The 22,611-nt window shown below is 38.2% G+C and overlaps 1 protein-coding gene across 2 annotated transcripts in view; it reads right to left on the minus strand.

Moving 5' to 3' along the window:
* Positions 1-22,611, minus strand: part of LOC136717074 (latent-transforming growth factor beta-binding protein 2) — a 102,124-nt gene that overhangs the window by 67,848 nt on the left and 11,665 nt on the right. For both annotated transcript variants that reach the window (XM_066694542.1, XM_066694541.1), the window contains exon 3: positions 11,495-11,762. In XM_066694542.1, coding sequence (XP_066550639.1) covers positions 11,495-11,762 — 268 coding nt within the window. The remainder of the gene's footprint in view (positions 1-11,494; positions 11,763-22,611) is intronic.

Consider the following 22,611-nt stretch of genomic DNA (forward strand, 5'->3'; position numbering starts at 1 on the left):
CTCTGTGCATCTTAGATGTTGACCAATGGACAGACATGGCCGAACACCAGCATACAGATGATGTTGTATGGGGAGATTCTTCAGCTGGCTCTACACCTTGATGTCTGAGGAATCGTGAGCCAATGGGATGGTCATTAGCCAATAACTGGACACGATCCTATTATCTCCAGACTGTTGTACAACATCCTGCTCCTGATTGGAGGTTTTTAGAGATGTGACTAAAAATAATTTTCTCTTGGTCTTTACCATCAGGATTAAAAAGGCATTATTGGAAAGAAGAAAGAAAATAAAACATTTTCCAAGACAATGAAAGATCTTTACTTTAATCCGCTCTAATTACAGTCTTACTCTTTTCCTATCCAAGACAAAAAGCCAAAGAAGTGATTAATTGATTCTTTTCATCGCAGATAAATGAAAAACACACTTTCGGATAGGAGGACAATCACTGTAATTGTACTACACAAGATGATTTTATACTAGTTATCCTTGCCAGAACCAGCAGGTTACAAATTAGAAGAGCAGAATTGAATGATATCATTTTTTTCTTCAATAGCTAACTAAGGAAAGTGCTTGTCATGTGTTGGTGAAGGGGAGGTGTGATTCTGAGCCAAATTAATAGTGCCCATTCTGTAATAGAGTAGGAATACAATGTTATAAGCAACTGTAGTGGTTTTGCGACAAACATCTGTTACACTGAGCAAATTAAGACCATGGCTAGCCTTCTTGTGGTATACCATAATTTGAGTGGGGGATATGGTTTCCTTAAATTACTACCTTTCGATGGGCAATTTACTAAGGTTTTCAAACCCAAACTGTGGACAAGAGATTGAGGTTGTTCAGATTTCACTACAGGGTTGGTGTCTGACCTATGACATGCTTACACAAACATAAACTACAAGCAAAGCATGCAGATGACAGTCGTTTTCAAGTTTTTTAAATTGTAATTGTTGCTTGGTCCAGAGGATAATCCATCAAACCACACTGGAGTGTGCACATCCGAAACCTAAAATAACATCTCAATCTCGCTCACATCAAAGAGAAACCACAAATTACAAGGCAAGAGGATAACTTAATCTCTAGTGGTCTAGCATAATGATGGCATTGCATATCTGTTGTTTGGTGGTGCGAGAACCTACACATAATCACTGTGGTATTCCCCAATAGTAATAGTAATCATTACTTTACCTCTTCTGTCCAAAGCCATAAAACAAATATTACATCCTTTTGAATTAGCAACATTGGTTTATTACTAGTTCTCTAAAAATAGTTGAAGATTTGTAATTTTAGTTTCACATCTGTCTATAGTCAAGAGACAACATCCCTGTTATGCCTTTGGCACATAATAATATTTAAATAGATGCATGAGGAGAGAATAGCCCAGGAATGAAGAAAAGTTTCTCCCAAAAGTTCACCCAAAAAACATTTTTATTGGGTGAGAAAAGACCAGTCAAGGAAGCTAAGAAAGTTTTATTAGCATTTTATCTTGCTGGCTACAGTGCCTCTCCATATTAAAAACACTGACCTTCATTTTAATATCATATCATTCAGTATGAATGTTAGTATTCCCACCAATTAAATACGTCTCTCTCTCTCTCTCACACACAATTTATATAAAAACAGTCTTGTTGGCAAGGTGAGTGGCATATAAACTGCCTGTTGACTCAATACATCTAAGAAACTGTCAGTTGGATGTCCTACTGTGCCTAGTATTTTTGTGAAAAATAGTGTTCCTTCAATTAAAGGCTATTGAGAAGATTCAAAGGCTCCTACAATGCACCTTTGTGCTGGCCAAACAGCAGTAAACAATTAGGAATGATATTTGCATCTTGTGCTTAGATAGCATCTTATATCATTACTACCTAACTAATTGTTCTTCCCTGCAGATGTTTTTACTCATGGAAATATCTGTTTTACGCAGAACAAAAAAAAGCTCTCGTTTTGTATTGCTGAAGCCTACATTTTAAGTTTAATCATCTGTACTATATAAATAGATTATAATGAATTCAAAAGTCAAACTCTTTTCCAGCTTTGAGACAACAGACGTGTTTTGTATCCACCACAAGGGCCAGACTTAAGCTGTACGGAGGGACTGACTACACACACACTACAGATCAGGAGCCAAAACAGCTTTTTCATTTCAAGGCAACTTAAGCATGAGTGCAGTCTTCACTGATGTAAACCAAGAGCAGCACATATGAAATACCGGGATATAAATTGTTTTGGTTCCTTTTTTTTTAAATGTGAACTACAAGTGCTCTGGAATTGTTTTTATTTGGCAGAGGAATGAGAGCCTGACAGAAATCTTGTAAATTTCATGTCACGTAGTAAGTGTTGTTTATTTTGCAAGAACTGTGTACTTAGCCTGCGCAGACAGGTTTGGTGTGGTTGTTTGTTTGGCTTAGTAAACCTAGTTAACAGCTGTCTATGCAGCATCAGAGATCTTGCATCTCCTCTGAAACACCGCATTGGTACAATAAGTAGATCTGCAAATCTTCATTATTTGAAATAACTTCAAAAGTCTGAGATGTGCCTCATATAAGGATAATGTGCCTAAATGATATGTTTGGGTAAAAATGTATAATATATTTTTAATATCCACAGTACAAAGTTTTAAAACTAGAAATTAAACTTTTCTCTTCAGACAAACCCAGACTATAACATCTCATCAAAACTAGCAGTAAACATTATATATAGATGCTTTTACTGGAGCAGTGGAGACTGTGGTGTGTTTAGGTAAGGTGTCCACATTCTTTCTTGGTGGCTGGTATTCAGCAGGGGTACAGCAGACCCAATACCCACAGGACCAAGTGCCACGGACAGGTTCAATTTCAGGAAGACAACGGCAAACTTTCTTTAAGGTTCACGATGGAACCCACAAGACAGTGAAACTGGGATATGCGTGCAGGAGGGCTTTAGTTGTTTAATTTGCTTTGCTGTTTAAAGTCTGTGGTTTCTGTGGTTTATTGGAAAGCCAAAAAGCACGAAGAATTGTGCGAGGAAAAATATTTATAACATTGCTCCAATAGATCCCAGGACTCTGGACTATTAATTTACCATTTAACATTTAGACGGCCCACAAAGAAATTGTATTCATGGGCCAAGACTTATTAAGACAAAAGCTCCTTCTTTATGTAAGGCTACGTAATTTGTAGACTACAGCCAACAGGTGCATAATGCATAATGACCTGGAGATTATGACACAGATTTTAAAAAGCAGTGTTTTAGAAAGAAAACAAAACGGTACTGTTTCAAAAGCTGTGAAAAATGCGAAGTAAAAGAAAAATCTGAAAGGGGCTTTCAAGGTCTAAAAAAAGCTTCTCTAAAGCTGCATTTGTTTTATTTTTAAGTAGCACTGCTGTTTCATGTCAGAAAAATATTCCAAATTGCCCCTTAAACTAAACATCATAAATAACTAGAGAAGTACATTGTCTCACATTCCTCAGTAAATGCATACGAAACAGACTGTGTCTGGTTAGCACACAGCCTGCGACGCTAATGACCTTTCTAGCTGTTTCTGCACTGGATGATCACTAGTAAGTCTAAACTACCATACATTGGTTATTAAAATCTTAATCATTGAACACCTTTAAAGATGCATTGCCATAAATGAATAAAAAGTAATAAAAAAAATACTAATGGCTCCAACTCTTGGCATTAGAACGTGGTCTGTTGTTCTGTACTCTTTTTTCTCTTGACGGTATTGTTGTTGTTGTTGATTTTATAAAGCTGCGTTCGTCGAGGCATGCCTCTCGTGCAGGATTTAAACTACCCTTTACTTCTCAGCAGAGGAGGAGACAGTAATAGGGTCTGACACAGTGCTGGGGAACAGGGTTGGGAACAATCAGAGAGTGAAGCCGGTCTGTCTGTGGCTGAGCTGCGAGGGGTCTTTCATTACAGGTACCTGCTGGGAGAGCAGAATGCCCTGGGGACTCTAATACCACAGCCTTTTCATTGGCGGCAGAAGATTTCTTACAAACTTTCTTCGTCTTGCTCTCGCTCTCTAATCCGCAGGTCCTCTGCAGTTCGCGATTTCAGCTTTCACAGCCGTCCGCTGGGCTTTGACCTGCCGTCATGTTTATTCCATGGTGTGCTGTTTTACCCATAACCAAAGGGAACATCATTCTTTAAATTACTTCATAATTCACCCCCTTACTTAAAAGCAATTACATACTAAATTAATAACCAAAAACAGTAAATTAATATAATATGAATCTCCTATCTTCAATATATATTTTAATCATGACAGATATGCAAACATATTTCAATGTAATGTATATCTTAAACAAGCTCTTACTTAAACTAAATGTTTATTTTTTTGGTGTTTCTTAGGTTATAAACATAAAGAAAGTGCATATAGCATTTAAAGCCTATTCCTAAACCAATTCCTCTTATCAGCTTTGGTTTCTATGGAAGCAGATATGAAGCCAAACAAACAGACAGATACACTACAGAGTGATTTCACAATCCAAATCTGGTGAGAACTAGTCAGGACTGAGAAGATGGACCATGCATTTCATTAGAGAGTAACGGGAAGGACAGAAAATACCATCCGCTGAATTAAATACAGGTCAAAATACAACTGGCACCGTCACAAACAAGTTGTTGAACTTTGATGTTTCTTTATGAAGTGAGATATTCCTGTGAAATGTGGATAACAAATGGAATGTGTTATTACTGAACTTGTTTTCTTTCATCTCTCTTTAAGTATCTTTCTATTACTCATCCACGTGTTCTACTGGAGCAATAGAAAAACATTAATTTGAGGAGAAGGTACAGCTGACTAAGCAACCCTCCTGATGCCCAGTAATAGAGTACCACTTCAGACACACTGAGTGCCCTTTCGCTCTTAAATCACAGCAGAGGATGTCACCCGAGCCAGAACACTTGTGTTCAGGAAAACCCCTGCCCGCTCATTGTAAGTGCAAGCACTCAGTGGGGACCAGAGTTCAAGGGTCAAGTCTACAGCTTCAGCTCACAAAGTCACAGACATGCACTCCACTAAGACGGTCTGGGTGAATAACATCTCTTAATATTTCTCTATATACGACAAAAATCACTATACAAAACTCCATCGTAAATAAATATGTATTATTTTGATACTTCTCTTAAATCAGCCAGGTTTTTTTCAAGAAATGGGGGGGGTACTTTCCTCAGAAAGGACAACGAACAAGTCTACCATATGGGAGGACAATCGTATATCATGGTTACAGATTTATTTCCCTTATTCCCCTGTGTGTTGCTTCCCTCTCTGCAGAAGCTCTAGGAGGGACAGCGGCCTGCTCTCTTGGCACATCCTGTATGATGAGTATAGCAGGCAGCCTGGTGGCAGGATGGCTTTTACAGACCGGGTACACAAGGGGAGAGATGGGTCATAAGACTCCATTTCTTTCTAGGAAGCAACGGAATAGTATAACAACGTCTGCCGATCATGCTGCAGTTTGTGATTGATTTGATACTTTTAAACACCGGACTGGGTCACCCATACAAATAAATAATACAGCCACCATTGGAAGTCCCTGCTTTGAAGTGAGTTTCCCATGACATCTTCGCATTAGAGGGCAGAGTTACTCTCGGTTTAAACAAACCTCAACTATGTCTCCATGTCTGCTGCGGAAACACATCAATGCCCCAAGAAGGTCACACACACATTTACTTACATCAAATGTTGAGAAGCATGATGTATTAAAAGCAAGCTGGAAATTACCCCAGAGACTCCAATGAGCTGCTATTAATCCTCCACAATCCTGCCACTAAAAGCTTCCTTAGATAAGTGAATTTTGCATCAACAGTAAAATATTATGTAGACAATACATAAGGGAAAAGATGAACAGCAGCAGTTTGCGTGAATGAAAGACTAATCTATTGTTAATGTACTGAGAACTCCCCGTGAGCCCACGGTCTCTGTTGAAAAATAGCCGAGACATTCGGTATCTCATCTGAAAAGAGCCTCGTGCTCACAGACTAGAGGTACATTATTCAACAAATGAACAGCTGAAGGTGGTACAATTATCTGAAGGGAAACGCGCATTCGACGGCATAAGAATATAAACAGTAAACAAGTGCAACAATGTAAACCTTCCTTTGCATTTAACCATTAGGTCTCTCATATGGATTTGCTTTCCTTTATGTCCTGCTCACCTTACGATCACATACACATGGCAACAGAAGGACCCATCATGCACTGCTCTGGGGATTATACAGATTCTTTGAAATGTTCTAGGAGGGAAAGAGTTTAAGTTCTTCCTTTCCCCCCGAGGTGGCTCTAATTTCCTTCTGAATGGCCTCCCAGGCACAAACTGTGTGACCCAATCCATAAGTATGCCTCCCATTTATTACCCTCGAAAGTGAAAAAGTACTTCTGAGCCTCTGTTCTCAACGCGTTTAACTTTGACTTCAGTCTCTCCTCCTGGTGCTTTTGTTTTTGTCCAGCTTTGAGAAAGAAACCGCAGCTGCTATTTTCATCGGCCTCAGACATATACAGTAAGTCTTTATGTTGCTGAGCTGCTGATATAAAAACATTCCCTGCAAACTGTGGCAATGCAGTTATTTTAGAATGAATGATATCCCTAAAGTATTTTACCTGTTAGTGTCTGTTTGACATTAAGACAGAAGATCGGTTTGTACTGGAGCTAGAAAAGGCGGCTGTACACAAAGGTGATTATTCATGATTGGTTATCATATGGCTCTATACTTATATGGAAAACCAAAACATTTACTTTATTTGGGAAGTATCATTATACTCAAACATTTCCACACACGCACCAGCACATTTAGAGATTATTAAACCACAAGGGAGTGCAAGTGTTCTGACATCAGAAGTTTAAACTGCAGCTAATGAATGGGCTGGCTTCTATTGCTCCTGAAAAAAGTATACATTTTCATTGTCAATCACAATATTTGAACCTCACACTAATATCATGCATTTATTACATGTCATGCACTAATGTTGGAGATTGTGCATGTTATGTGAATGGGCCATTCAGAAAAGTGTGCAACTGAAAAGGCAGCATTTACAATAAACAACCTTGACACTTTGTGAAAGGGGCTCCCTCCTGCCTGCTTCTCCAATAACTTAATTCAGACATTTTCAGTTTAAACAAACAGATTACATTTTCCCAAACCTATTACTTTTGATTTATGGTCACTTACAGGCATTTTCTGATTCTAGTTTTGGCAAATTTCAACCCAGGTGTCATGTGCAGTTTACAGAACTCTAAGTTTCCGTGTATAGTTTTCATTTAGAAATGTCTGTTAAGAACAGAAAATGGTTTTTCCTAGTTATTCAACACAAGGTAACATACCACAACACACTGTACTGCTCCAGCTGTTTAAGCAACATTCCCCATCACATTTATTAATTTTGTCCTTGTCCCAAAAGGTTTATAAACAAATATGTTGCAATTGTAAGGCTACGTCTTTTAAGATATCACAAGGCATTTGTGTACGGGCAAGGTTGATGTTTTTCTGGGGTCAATCACAACTACAGGTGCTTCACAGTCAGGAGAGTAGATGTTTTTCAGTGATGTCAAAAACCTGATGCCAGAGAGTAAGCAACCCTAAGGACATAACCCTTTCATGACAGATAGCTGACATTTTGATGGTAGATTCATTCTGAGATATGTGTAACGAAAAGTATATTTTATTTTTAATACAGAAAGTTTCAAACAAGCCCACCTCTAGTATCCCTTTCCCTTAGCTTAAGTAATGCACAGTGTAAGAAAGATAGTGGGAGACTCCTCCATTTCTGGTCTCCATTCCAGCTGCAAGCAGGGCGTTCCTCTGGCCCTGACCCTCATAAAAACGCCACATGGTTGTGTACTGGCTGTGGCTGAGGGAATTTCTCACTTGCAAGGAAGAAGATTTCAACACCAGAAATGATTGAAACCCTGAAGGAAACCACGGTTAACTAGCAGGTTGAAACCAGCATCCCATTTGAGGGGCTTGGGGAATAATATATTTATTTTGCAGTGTTAGGACGCGTTGGATTTAATGTTTATGAGCACATCCTCAAACCCGGTCTGTGGTCCACCACTACGTTACGAAACCCTGGGAGGGCAAACACAAATCTTCCAGCCAGAACACATCACTTCCCTGGGCTCAGACACAGAGTGCAAGACCTTCATATGTTTTATCTATTCTGATGCATTTAAAGACCCAGCATTTACTCATAAAGGTTTTCATTCATTCTTTAAAGCAGACCACAATGTTGACCCTCAACATGTGTCAAAAACCTGCAGTTACAGAATGACCAGAATTAAGTAACTGTTAACCAGTGCACAAATCTTTATATTCTTCGCTTTCTAATTCAGCATCACTATAGTTCAGTCATCTCTCTCGCATTCACAAATGTGGGAAGTAAAAACAGAATAACACAACTAACATGTGATCCACTGAGACATGCTTCAGAAATGTTTTACCATTTTTTACAATACAAATATTTATAGTTAAATTGCTTCAGATTTTGTGTGAAATGCTGTTGTTTATGTAAGTTTAGATTGCCTGTGCCAACCTGCCTTGAGGGGAATGACTTGAACAATGACTCAAACACAGGGCATTTCAAACATTTTAGAGTCCCCACCTAAAACGATGCAAAGTATTAACCACAGGCATTCCATGATCTTGTGATACATTAGCGAACATCATTTTTATTGGTGTTCAATACTAACGAAGCATCTAGTTCTGAAGCTTAATAACATTTGACAGGATATAACTTGTCAAGTTTTGCTGCAACCATTTAATGTTGATTTATATCACATTACTCTGTAACTGTACCCTCATTAATTAGAGTAAATATCATGAAGTAACCTTATGAACAGTGAAAAGAAATGTGCATTTGAAAGACCATAATTCTTGCAGCTCTCACTAAAGTGTGACCAGTGAGCTTTGGCATCAGTAATCAACATTTTAACAACAGCTTCTTTAACAATATTAATAGATTTAATAAAAAAACTAAGCCGACTGAAAGAACCATAGTTTCATGTTACAGGTCAGTCAGTAAATGACCCTGTGACACTGAATCAGTTCAATACTGTGCATCTTGGCCGGCCACAAGCTGGGCACCTTATACTGTTGGGACATTATGTTCTGGGATAATGGTAAATCACAAGGTGCTACTGCCATAATTAGTCTTCATTCCAGACAGGATTGTAAATCACACCTACATGGTAATTTTAAAAAAATGAATACCTTAAATAGCTTTAAGTCTGGCACTACTTCTTTCTGTTACTCTTTAGAAAATGTCTGGGTTAACAGAAACTTCTTCTCTGGGGGGGTTGTGGGGGTAAAGCAGCAGGGACACTCTAATCTGTTCAGTGGCTGCGCTACTCACTTGTTAATTTAGGCTTGGCACTCGGCACAAGTTTCTCACTGACCTCACATTGCTCTTGCACTTTTGGCGATGGAGGAGCCAGTCTCTGATATCTGACACAACAGCCTTTGTCTGCGGTTCCCTCGGTCCGTCTCCCCACATTCTCCAGTGGCATTTAACATGGGGACGTCCACTTAACTAATCTGATCAAAAATGCTGCCTGCGTCCTAGTCGAAATATGAAACGAGACCACATGTCATACTGGTATGGGCAGCAATCAAGCAAGTCACTCTCTGTCATCCATTCTTCTTTACATTATATTACATTATAGGTGTGTGTGTGCATGTGTGGTTTCTTTCTAGTTTAGTGGGCAGTGTGAAACAACCACATATTGGCAATAACAGTTTATGGGTTAGCAAGCTTAAAAAAATATATATTATATCTTCATTTACCTACAAATCCTATTCCACAACTTCCAAGTGCAAAAAATATTCAAGAAATTTGTAGAAAATGTAATAACAATTGTAAGGAAGAATACCTATAAAAATCTAGGTAAATTTAGGTCAAAATTTTGAGTGGTGGCTGGCTGAACAAACGCCACAGGCCATTGACCACATTGACATTGACAACACACGCTCTCAGGAAACACCAGGTTGGACAACAACAAAAAGAGCACATCAGGAAGGTTACAAAGTCAAGACTCTATAAAAACTTGTTTTTTTAACAAGTTTGCTAAGCAACAACCAGCATTTCCATTTTCCCATAACCTGCTTAGAGGTGTCCATGCTGGCTGCGACTCGGTCACAGTCACCTCATTTTGGTAAGTGACATCCAGAGAGGTACAGGGGCCACGCAGCTGCTAACCATCTCCCTACCCAGGTCCCCATGATCTCATCTCCTCCCAGGATGCTCCTCAGCACTCGGAGTAAAAGTGGCAGGAACAGTTGGAGGAGAGGCCAGAGAGCCAGCATTCTGGGCATGTTCACAGGAAATGTCTGACACCCTGCTTATACACACAGGTCTTGGCCCGGCTAATCAAAACACAGCTGACTCTCATAACGGACGCACGGCTCGTTTCGGTGCCGGCCGCTGTTTTTGTAGCAGCGGGCTCGACACACAACACAAAGGCCATCGTGTTCTGCGAGCGATAACAGCGGACACTGATCTTATTGAAGCCTGATGCTTGCCAGGGACCGCCTTCACAGAGCTCGCCCACTCGGTGCAGGGGCAAACTATTGCTTCACCCCGACGGCAGCGGCTGCTCAGAATCGTCAGCAGTTGGATGAACCTTCACACGTTGGCCCACGCTGGGTCTGCGGTTGGGATAAACTTAGATGCCTATGACTATCCTGCCCAAAGGGATGGAGGTTAATTGGTCTCTTCGAGCACAGTGGTACAGTTGTAGTTACTAAGTATCTTTTTGATCATATAGTCAAGTGATTGATTGTATGGCAGATACATAGGTCATTACTGTATGCCGAACATTCTGGAATTTCTTTCTATATAACAAAATTAAATCTCAGACAAACAAATATGTTATTGAAATAAATGTACAAAAATGTCCATTGTCTTTACAAGCAGTGTAAGCACTAGTATAACGGGGAGCATTCTTTGACATGCTATATCAGCACACCATTTCAACACAAAGCCAGAAAAGCATTCCTAATTACTCCAGGTGACCTCCCTGCCAGGATGCCAGAATGAAATTACAAACAATGCCATTATAGATTTGAATCATGCAATAAATTCAGAGTTATAAGGTTAACAACCTTTGTTTTCAGTTTTCCAGCTGCGGTATTGGTTACATTCAGATTCTTTACGGGCCAAGCAATCCTAATGTTACAAGTGCCAAGTTTTTGGTTTTATAAAGCAATGGGTTTTGAGCCGACCATTTGAACCAGAGATAAGCAGACTCTGCACACATTTCATTAAATAGCTGCGACCTGAGCTCTGGTCTTTTAGTGTCTACAGTGATATTTGCTTCTTTAGTCCTGTACAGTGAAAGCAATTTTCTGAGGTCAAATGATGTTTAATATAATTGAGGGGCCAATTTTCTTCACACTGTGTTGGTAAAGAACAGACCGTGCCATTGACTTTCCTTTTTATTTATTTTTTAACTTGGGTAGAAAATGCAATTAATTAAAACAAAATTGCCTGTACTTTCTGGAAGAATTTTAATTGACTTACCTGGAAAGCGGTTGCCCTGCGGACTCAGTCTGTTGTCTGGTAGGTTGCACCCTGCTGCTGTTGTCACTCCGGCTGTCCTCGTGTCTCCGCGAGTCAAGCTGGGCAGAGCCGGGCCGCACAGGACGCAGGCTGCGCGAGGAGCCCGTCCTGATGTACACCTGCTCTGGGGCCACCTCCTCACAGCGTGGGCCCTGGAACCCCGAGCGGCATACGCATGTATTGGGTCGACTGCAAGATCCTCTGTTCTGACAGGGTGGTTGACAATCAGCTGGAAACACAAAAATGATATTCACAATAAAGTACAGCCCCTGGAAGTGGATTGTGACAGTTAATTTCTCCAGCTCCTGCAACTGCCTGCTGTCCAGCAACATGCTGTTAATTACAAAGAGTTCCTCCCACTGATGTTTTAAAATAAACACTGTATATAGTTTGGATGGCATTCGGGGAATGCTTTTACATTGTGCTCAGACACTGTAAATCCAACCATAACTTTCAAAGCCATTACCAAGAGTACCTCTCTGCTAACAGCGGTGTCATTTTATTGACACAGATTACTTAGATTGAAACTTTCAGTCTAGGAATTGATTCACTCCCTCTTGTTTTGGCTTCAGTTATGGTATTTTGAATGTTATTTGTATTTATTTATGTTGTCTAGTTACGCACAGCATCAGCTCAGAGAACTTGGGTTGTCTCAAGTGTTTTCTTTTGGGCAACCCATAATTTCGTCTAGGAGATGAGTTTATAATACAGTTTTATCGCAAAAACATATGAGCTTCATTTTTTTGGTACACTTAAGTAATAAGAACAAAAACAAAAATAAAAAAATAACAGAAATAAACAGCACACACAAAACAACCACTCAACTTATTAGATATAACACAGTAGCCTATTGTGGGAAAAAAGGTACATATTCCTCATCGGTAATATGACACAATATGTCAGTGGTCAATTAACCTTTTTTAACTTAATAGGACACATTCAAACTAAATTGTGTAAAATGTTCTTTGCATTCTATTACACTGGTTTAAAAATGTTTTATACCTTTATGTAAAGTGACGTTAGGCAGTTAAACTTGCCTATAAGAGCAGTGTAAGGGTTTGGTGTCTGATGTAAGTTTTCCACCACCGGATAAAATTAAATTTAAATACGTATATCATCAGCTAAATAGATTTGCAGTGGGCACTGTGCCAGGAGCATCTGTTTAGCCTCAAACATCATGTGTTTGGGGACACAGATTAGGGAAGACATTACCATAAAATCCTGTTGCACACAGTAATGAAGGTGAGATTGCCAATGAAAAACACCGCCTCACACACACAAACAACTCATACGTAATCCCCTTGTAGCCGAAGCAAAATAAATACTATGGAAAGTAAAGATGTGCCAAAGACTATGGAGTCTTAAGCAGAGGTCGAGAATCGAAGTGCATGACACATTACTGTGTTACAGGCCACAACAATACACTACACAACACAACACTTTATTGTCTTTTGAATTACTTGAAAATGCACCTGAATACAGCGTATACATTTAATCCTTACCCTGCACATATTCTCTGTACTGCTTCCCACTTGAGCATACAATAAATCAATAACACTAATAATTATGTATTTAACAATACTTTTTTTATTTACTGCCAATAACTAATAGAAAAGCAAAGGCGTAAAAGCACGGTGTATGCACGTTTCATTTTAGACTTTAGAGTTCAGACACAAATATGTTATCTCTAGAAGCAGTACAATACTTTCAAGACCTGTGCAGCGCTGTGATATAGAGGCAGCACATTCCCATTGAAAAGAGCCGTGCACAAGCTTTGAGGAGTGCCCATACACCGTAATGAACTTATGCAGCATCACGTTGGCTATTAATTCTATGATATGTTTCCTCAATATGACACATATGGCAACAAAATATCCAGAAAAAGCAAAGATACAATATTTTATGGTCTATACGTCAGACCTTTCTTGTTTTGGTGGGAGATTGTCAGTGTTAGTGGCAGCAGTGTCACTGCTTTTTTTTTTTTTTTGTAGTTTCAGCCACTGTAATTCCTGCCATGCCATGCGTGTTTGTCTTGCACATCATTAAAATTAATTGCCTCACATTCCACAGATTTGACAAATATAAGATTTAATTACTGCTGTAGGGAATAATCATATTTTTAAAAAACAGCATTTTAAGAAAACAACAAATCATAATCATTGCTAACTTTGCCCATGACTTGGTCTTATTTATGAAAGTCTTATTTCTTGCCTGATGTGAAGATGGAGAATTTGCACCTTGTCACATTATAAAGAACTTCTAACACTGCATGATTTTATTTTATTTTTTTCTAAATTGTAAAATGGTTTCAGATTAAGTTTTGCAATAATTCCCCAGATTTGTATCTGATTTATTTGAGGATGCCTTCTCTGTGATAAGATGGATATTTATTGGGTAGTGGGGGGGGGGGGGCTTTCATTTCAGCATAACAGCCTTGAATACATTAGTGACAGCTGGGTTGCACAATACTTTCCATGACTGTAAAACTTAGTTAACACAATCTTAAAATTCAGCATTTTACATTCAAAGTATCACTTATGGATTTAAAAAGACTATATAACGGATTCCTAGAAGTATATTATATATGAATACATTGTAGTCAGTTGTCAGATCAGATTGTAAATAGCTCAGCTCACGTTTCAAGAGGCAACCATGTTTTCTGGCTAAAAAGTCCTGGTACTTGGTAGGGTTCATGATGCCATTGACCTTATGAAAGAGCCACACACACCAGCAGGACACGATGAAAAATACGGAGTTGGATCTTTGATGTTATGGGGCTCCTACTCCCTGGTCCTGGGGACCTTGTTCATTAAGCATACATATACCTTTATGGGGAAGCCTTGACATTTATTTATGATCTTATTATCAAATTTTTAGTACCATGGCAAAAAAAGAACTTTATCTTTTGAAAGCACTTCAACAAACAAAGTTGCTCTCATAGTCAGGGGGGCCCAAAGAATGAGGACAATGCAAGCAGCTCTCTGTGAAGCACATGCCTACATGACATGCAGTAGCAGAGGAGTTGTGTGAAAGAAAAACTGCAATTCCATTTTCAATTCTTACTTAATGCTTAGCTTGCATTTAATGACCCTGCTAGCATGCTGGGAGAGTCTCTCAATAAGCAATATTGCATAGACAGCACAGATCTCCTTTCTTGAACAGTGCACTGTGCACAAACAAGCTGGAAAAGAGAGACACAATCAGAACGACTTGGTGATCAGATGCACCATACGTGACCTCTGTGATTACAGATCACTTGTAAGATTAAATGAAAGTGTGAAGGCTAACTTCAGGCTCTGTGGTTTGCCCTCTGATTTAGTCTGGGTAGTTCACGTGCTCTCTTTCTAGAGTACAGTTATTCTTGCAGTCACAGTTATCTCTGGGCTGCTGCTAATGATCCCTCCCCCTCACTGTACAGTAATTCAAGCCATCAAACATTTACAATCCGCTCATTCAACTCTGGCCATCCTGAGCTGAATACTTGACATTGCTCGAGCACGGATTAAAATTCCTGAATTTCCTTTAAAAGGTCACTGATACGGCATTCGACTCTCATCATTTATTTTATCATCTTAGGCACTTGGACAATTCAGTCTATTTTTATTGTATTAAAGTCAGACATAAAATCTGTCTCTTTATTACAGTACAATAGTGAAAAATAAGAAATTGATTACAACAAACATCATTACTGTATTAGAAAATGCTTGGCATGGCAATAGCTTAAAACAAACAAAACAGCACAATATTCCTTGATATAGTTTTAAATCCACATAAAATCTGTTCAGGATCTTTCTCAGTAAGACACATGGCGCTCTCTGTTTTTAAGCTACCAGACATTTCCTTAAATAAATACATACATTTAAATATATGTAGGTCAGCTTTTCTGATTTGGAACATTTTTCTTAAGTAAGAAAAATAAGACGCTGTCTTGTCAACAGAGATTATTAGGTCAAGTGCTTCAATATTTTAGCAGCCTGTGTGTCTTTAGGGAGTATGCATTCAAATATGTGCCAGCTAACCCAAGCATTTAAGTTCTGCATCAGACTTGGGTTTTTATGGAGCTTTTTTCAATGGAAAATGTATAAATAAAATCGTTCCTGCTTTAGTTACCCACCCTAACCATAAATATTGTACATCTTAATGAAGTATTTATATACAGCACTTGATTTATCAGATTCCAGGAATACCTCAATATAAAATTTCTGTACACAAAGTTCGTTGACATATAAAGTAAATAGAAAATAGAAGTGGGTGAGAGCAGGAAACAAGGATCTGACAAAGTAACCTTCAATTTCAAGCGGGTTTGCCTTCCAAACAAAATACTTTTATCTTTATGATTCTTTCTGTAGGTGAAAGGGGTGGAGTGGGTGGGGGGTCAAGACTTCAATCACCAGATCTACTACAATTTAAATTAAACACACTCGAACAGCAGTAGGACTAGTACACAACAATACAGCTACATTAGTCCAGGTATGGAGAATATGGGGTTTAATCCTAATCTTTTTTTTTTTTAATTCTTGTACAGTACTTGTTTTAGTTTCTTCGTTTTCCTCAAGCGTGGGGAGAAAATTTCGTCTACCTCCTATTGACCCATGACATTGTGTACCTTAACATTTGGCTACAGTTTATCAAGCATTCCCTGTGCTTTCCAACTCTTCTCTAAGCTTTTAATAAGCAATGTGCTGAAACATTTTGTGAGAAGCATGTGTTCTCTGTGTGTAATGCAGTCTATTTAGCAAAAAAAAAGTTCAAAAACAAACGTGGTTTCAAACCAGAAAATAATATCAAAACAACTACCATATGTCTGCGGAAGACATTTAGAGGGAAAATGATATACGACATGCCATGTGTTACGCAGCACTCTGCCTATGGCGGTGGTGCATTCTCTCAGTATGGAAGTGTGATTTGCTGGTTGAGTATCGACCGAAGTAACCACCCCATTCTTGTGATCTCCTAACAGTGGCTTACTGCTGACTGATCTTCACATTATAGTCTGCCTATCTCATGCAAATTAAGAAGTGGCAAAAGTTATCAAAATGTGTATTACATTTATATCATTATGTACCCTGTGCTACACACTTCACAGAACAATATGAAACAAACATTCACCCCAAAGCTGTGAAATGTAATGGTAGATGCATGAACGCAGCTATATGGCAGTCATACGGCAAAAATAATATTGATTCATTAATTAAATAAATTAATCAGTACTGATTTTATGTACTGGTGGGGAATATAACAATCCTAATCCAAATGTCATCAGGTTTTTACCCAATACTAAGGAAATAGTTACAACACTACAGTATTTCCAACAAAATATTAAAATATGTAACACCCCCCCAACACACCCCCCCACCCCAGCTTTTCAATGTGTTATACATTTCTCTTGCCTCTAGGGGTCCTCAACGTTTCTCTATCCTAGGAGACAGGACCAGACTGGACAGTGAGACTGACTGACAGAGATGCTTTTTGATCACCAACTCTCTTCTCCATCCAGAATACAACAGAGCTTTTCTTATGTATCTAAGGTGAACAACCACCAGGTGCAATCAGAGTGTCCAATCTGATTGGCTTAAAAAGGACTGAATGGCATTTAAGGTAAAGTCAGATAACAGCTGTCTGAACAAAAACAGAAATGAAGGTTTGTGAGACAAATTCAGCACATTAACCTCAGTAACAACAGCTTCTCGCTATGGTTTGTATTGATTACAGGGTCTGTCTGATGGCCTATAAAGCTCCCCAGACTGTCAGGCTGAGTTATATCCCTGAACTGCTAACCGCTTAACCTCACAGTCTTTCACCGAGGGCCCGTAAAGCACCCTTTCCTGTCACAGCAATGGCTAGAGGTCTGAGCAGAAATTATTTCATTTCCCACTCAACCACATACCCCAGAGAATGCAAAATATACCCAGAAGTACCACTCTCCACATGGAAACGTTTTCTCTTGCATTTCTGCAGCAAATGTTTTCCTTGAAAAACATTACATTTATAAACACAAATAGTTTTTTTTAACGAATTCGTTATATATAGTTCCAGCACTAACTCTCTGCACAGGGAATAGATTGGTCACAACCACAACCAAAAATGTGAAAAGCATCCAAAAAAGCCAGTGTAGAAATTTAATGGATACAGGTGTATACTGTTTTTAGGTGATATTACCTTTGTGTAAAACAAAGCTGTCTGCGAGTTCTCACTGAGCACTGTTTTAAAGAAATCTGCAAGACAAAGCAAACTATTCCTTATATCCATATCCATAACACCACCTTGGTGTTGTACAAGAGGATAATGGCTTGGCTGAGGGAAGAACTTGAGGAAGGACAATAGTGCAACTGAACCATACAGTGAAGAGAGCTTTATAGCTATAAAAAGCCTCATTGAGAAAGTAAGAAAAAAAAAACTGCATTCAGAGCTTGAGTATCCAACTCATGTCCTGCTAAAAACAATGAAAGCAGTGTCCAGAAGGGGAAGTATCACTTTAGCATCACCTATCCTGTGGCATTTTATTTGTCTTTCACCGTTTAACAGATTTCAAACCCAACCACTTCTGCATATGTTCAGCATGACGTGACCCAAATGAAGTAACTGTAACACTGGATTTGGCCGCACAACTGGCACATAAAACTAAACATACAAGATTACTAATGGTGTCTCCAAACTCCCAAACGGGAAGGTTTTAATCTTGCTCTAATAGCGGTGTGGATATGATCAAATTAAATAAGAATTCTGTAAGAGGGTGAGATTTTCGTTTTGGATAGAGAAGCAGACTTTATGCATGAAAAAGTTATTTTAAGGTTGGATGGGGCCCTAAGCAGCTCAGCAGGCCAAAGAAAGCTGGAATGCAATCAAAAAGAAACTCCTTTCTACTGCATTTCAGTCTGTCAATCACCTCTTTCTGAAGACTAAAATATGATTTTCATCAAGATGTATTTTTTAATCTGCAATCTTCAAAAAATGATTTTTTTTTTTTTTTTACACATTAACTTCATCAGACTGGGAAGTTTGCATGATGATTGTCCACATTTAGCTATCTTGAGCGATATATTGCACATAATTGAATAACATTATGAGTTTTAACTATTCCAGCAAGCCTTGACTAAATGCAAACACTGTTTACATAGCTTTGCTAATAATATATGAGTTTTAATCTTAATCTCTATACAAAAGCATGCCCCATAATAATATGGGGTCGATTTTATAGACCAGTTAAGGCAAACCACAATGATGACCACAATCGCAGTATTTTGATGGGACTAGATTCCACCTGGCCCCGAAAAACAAAGTCATATTTCACTTTAACTTTAAATTGAAATATATACTACATATCCATAGAATAAGGGTTGATGGAGACTCTTGATCCCTACACATTTTTCCAGTTTATTGGGACTCATCGCAAAGTCATAGGTTTCTAGTGGTCTTTAAATACGGACATACATCCATAATCTTTCCTTCCAGATGAAATGTGGACACAAACTTCCCTTCAGAACAGGCTATTTGTTTCTTGCAAGACACTCTTTATTGAATGACATGTGTATGACTTGAATTGCATTACAATTGAACAGTGAATATTTAGTGCCAGGATTATTCAAACAGATTCATCATTTTGGACTACTGGTTTACATGGTACTTGTGTTCTCGTTATTACAGGAAATGTATATTGTAAGAAGAATGTGGTATTTAATTGGCCTGCAATTTCTATGTATACTGCTTTCTTTTTGTAATGGAAAAGCAAACCTGTCCATATATACACACATTTTTAAATAAATGTAACAGCTAAAATAAATCATCCCATCTGATATAGAGAGGAATGTTATTTTCATAGTTTCAGCAGAAACCACTAAAGGTCTTCACAACATTAGGCTAAAATTCAAATAACTTTGAAAGAAGGGGAGGGGAAGAATCTAGTAGCCTGAAATATGTCCGACACTTCATATTGTAACTAGGCATGAGATGTGGGGTCTTTCAATACAATGTATTTTTATATCAAAAGAAGTCAATTTCCTCCCTTTGCCCCCTAAAATCATGAAAATAAGAAACAGAAATGTAAGTCGACTTTTTTTTTTTTCTCTTTTCTCATTTGGCTGCAAAAAATGCTTTTGAGTATTTAAGACTTAAAACAAGTGCCCATGGTGATTTATTATACAGTGCTGTGGAATTTGTGTAATCTTAGAAACCCCAGATATCCAGCACTGTGCGATTATTAATCAAGGTGCGCTGTATTATCACTCCCCGTCATTCCAGACTGGTCTAAACCTGTTTGGTTTTGAAGTGCAGCGCATCTGTGGCTCTGTTGCACCCCCCCTTTGGATACATAACAGCAACAATGACTAAACCCCCCCCAGATAGATCTTCATCTTGTTTTTTTGGGCCATCTTCACACTTTACCACTTTTACCACTAATTAGGAATAATGTACATAGTGGAAAAGAGCATTTAAATGTAAGGATCGGGCACCAGCTCTTATGAATCAGTTATATAAATATATATATAAATCAACCTCGCAGCAAGAGGAAATAAGAGCCAAAACTGTATTAATTTAAATCATATATATATATATATATATATATATATATATATATATATATATATATATATATATATATATATATATATAAATTGATATATCTTAAAAGAATAGTAGTAACCCTACTTTTCAAAGCTGTAACATATGACATGGACCAGACTGTAGGTCTGTCTTCTTAGTAATTTCACCCCCACTCTCTGGCTATAAAAGTATTACAACACTGAGGACAGTATGTAATTGATTCTATTTTTACTTGCGTGGCTCCTGCTCTTGGTGTGAATCGGAGGTTCTTAAGAACAGATGTGAAACCACTGCAGCTGACCTCATGAGCTGAGACTCATGCAAAAAACACATGTGCTCAAAAACATGGCCTGTACTGCATCCATTGTGTATACATAAATAAACCAATAAACTAAAGAAATAAAATGTTTAAACCTGGCTACCAATGATGAAGCAATCTTGCTTTGGCGTCCAGGAAATACAAAAGTTAAAACTAAATTACAGTATAAAATGGTACACCAAGGTTTACAAAGTCAATTATTTATTTCCAGTGGTTACCAATTTCAGAAGATGCATCTCTCGTCACATTGTTTGTTTGGTTTCAGGCATAACAAAGAGATTATACATATTAATCACTGCCACCACCAAGCTTCAGCCTCTAATAGCACCATTACTTAATGTATTTAAACTGATCCCATCAATTGTTGAAGGACTGTTTCAAATAAAAATTAAAAAACAACAAGACTGCAGTTGCTATAGTGCCATACATTTGGAAAATGTTTCTACTGTTGTTAATTCAAGTGTTTCCTGATTTCAGTCCAGAAGGGAACTTTGATGTCACATGAAGCAAATATGACAATTTACACCTCAATATATGTGTTAGTGTGCAGTTTATTACAGTATGTTCAACATATTTCAGATGTTTATCAGTTTTATTATTGCATGTATGGCAAAAGAAGTCATCATCAGTGACACGATTAAACACTATTTTGCATATCCCTGAACTACACTGTAGCCCTCATATTCAGGGTGTACAAGTCTTATAAACTGAAACACCAGTCTAATTAAGCTGGTATCATGAGAACTCTTACATTCCTTCTTGAAGCAGGGAGGACCAGGTTTCAAATAAACCTCGACCTCTCTAAGAATGATTGAAATAACCTTTAGTGTTAACAGGGCCCATTGCTTATAGAAGATAAACGCTGGTTTAGACAGATATGAACTTAATGACACCCATGTTCATATTGAAGTGACACTGGCAAAAATAGTTTGCTAGAAACAGTTATTGTAACAATTCCAATCAGCTGTTTGGCCAAAACAACTCTGGCTTCTTAAATGTGTGTGCATATACAAAATAAACAGCTAGAGAAAGCATTGCACTGCTTTGTTTATTGTCAATGCCATATAGATAATGCATTTTCAAAATCATATGCATTGTGGTGAATGCCATTTTAGAGTTTTCTTTTTTTTCCAAATTAGGAATGGCAATTTCTGCTTTTAAATGTCTCAATGTCCCTTTGTTCTTCATTCTGAATTTCCCACTGGGAATGCTTGTTATGTTTGTTTTAAATCCATGATGAATATCAAGAAATAAATAATATGAAAGCCACAAATACTTAGCACTGCAGGGAAAGCATCTATGCCAGGAGAAGCTGTGTGGACCAAGATACACATCTGCCTTGTCTTTCCAGTGACTGGCCAAACTGCAACTTCTTAAAAGGCAAGCAGATTAAGCACATCTCTCTTTAAAACTGACAGTGACAACCTGGCAGCTAAGATGTCTACCCCCTGTATATGGGCTTTTCATCTCTGCCTATAAGTTGTCTTGTTTTAGCAGCCAATTTCTTTTTTAAACATTCATCTTTTTAATAACATCTCAAGGTTTCTGGAAATACATCAAAACAGCCCCTATCTTTAAACTGCATTGAAACCATTTCACAATATTTGCTCAACTTCTGGTTTTAACTGTACCTTGTCTGATTTTCAAGAGAGTAGAGTAAAATCTGAATTTGAAGCCTTAAATTCTCTCTGCTGAAGGAAAGATTATTTTAACTCGAGTGGCAAACCATTTTTATTACAGCGTTCAGAAGCAGTTTCCCCTTGAAGTGGATGTTTTTCCATTTCATTTTTAATTAGCTCAGCTGAGGCTTCGTTCATGTTTTTCCAAGCATGCTTTGTAACCAGTCTCTTGCCATCTTAAACTCTTGCATAGAACAACTTTTTAATGTTTTAAGTAACACACAATGCCCATAGCTGTGGAGGTCTTGTAAAAGAGGTCCACCAGAGCAGGCCATCCCACGTGTCTTGCAGTTTGTCTGGGTCACTGTGGGAGCTGCTCTGTGGATTGGATGGGCTCACCGGGATGCTGGCCAAACAGTTAAGAGCGACCAGATGGTGCAGAAAGCTTTGCCTACCAGATGGTGCGCTGTGTGGAAAGTATAGGGTTGAAGAGAAGGTTTGATTTCCTTTGCCGTTCAAAATATTTGCTTGTGACTTCTGTGTTACACAGTTTTTTTAAGGTATGCCATTGTCACAAGATTTCACAAACTCCAGGCTGT

Source organism: Amia ocellicauda, chromosome 21, assembly GCF_036373705.1.
Source record: "Amia ocellicauda isolate fAmiCal2 chromosome 21, fAmiCal2.hap1, whole genome shotgun sequence".
Lineage (NCBI taxonomy): Eukaryota > Metazoa > Chordata > Actinopteri > Amiiformes > Amiidae > Amia > Amia ocellicauda.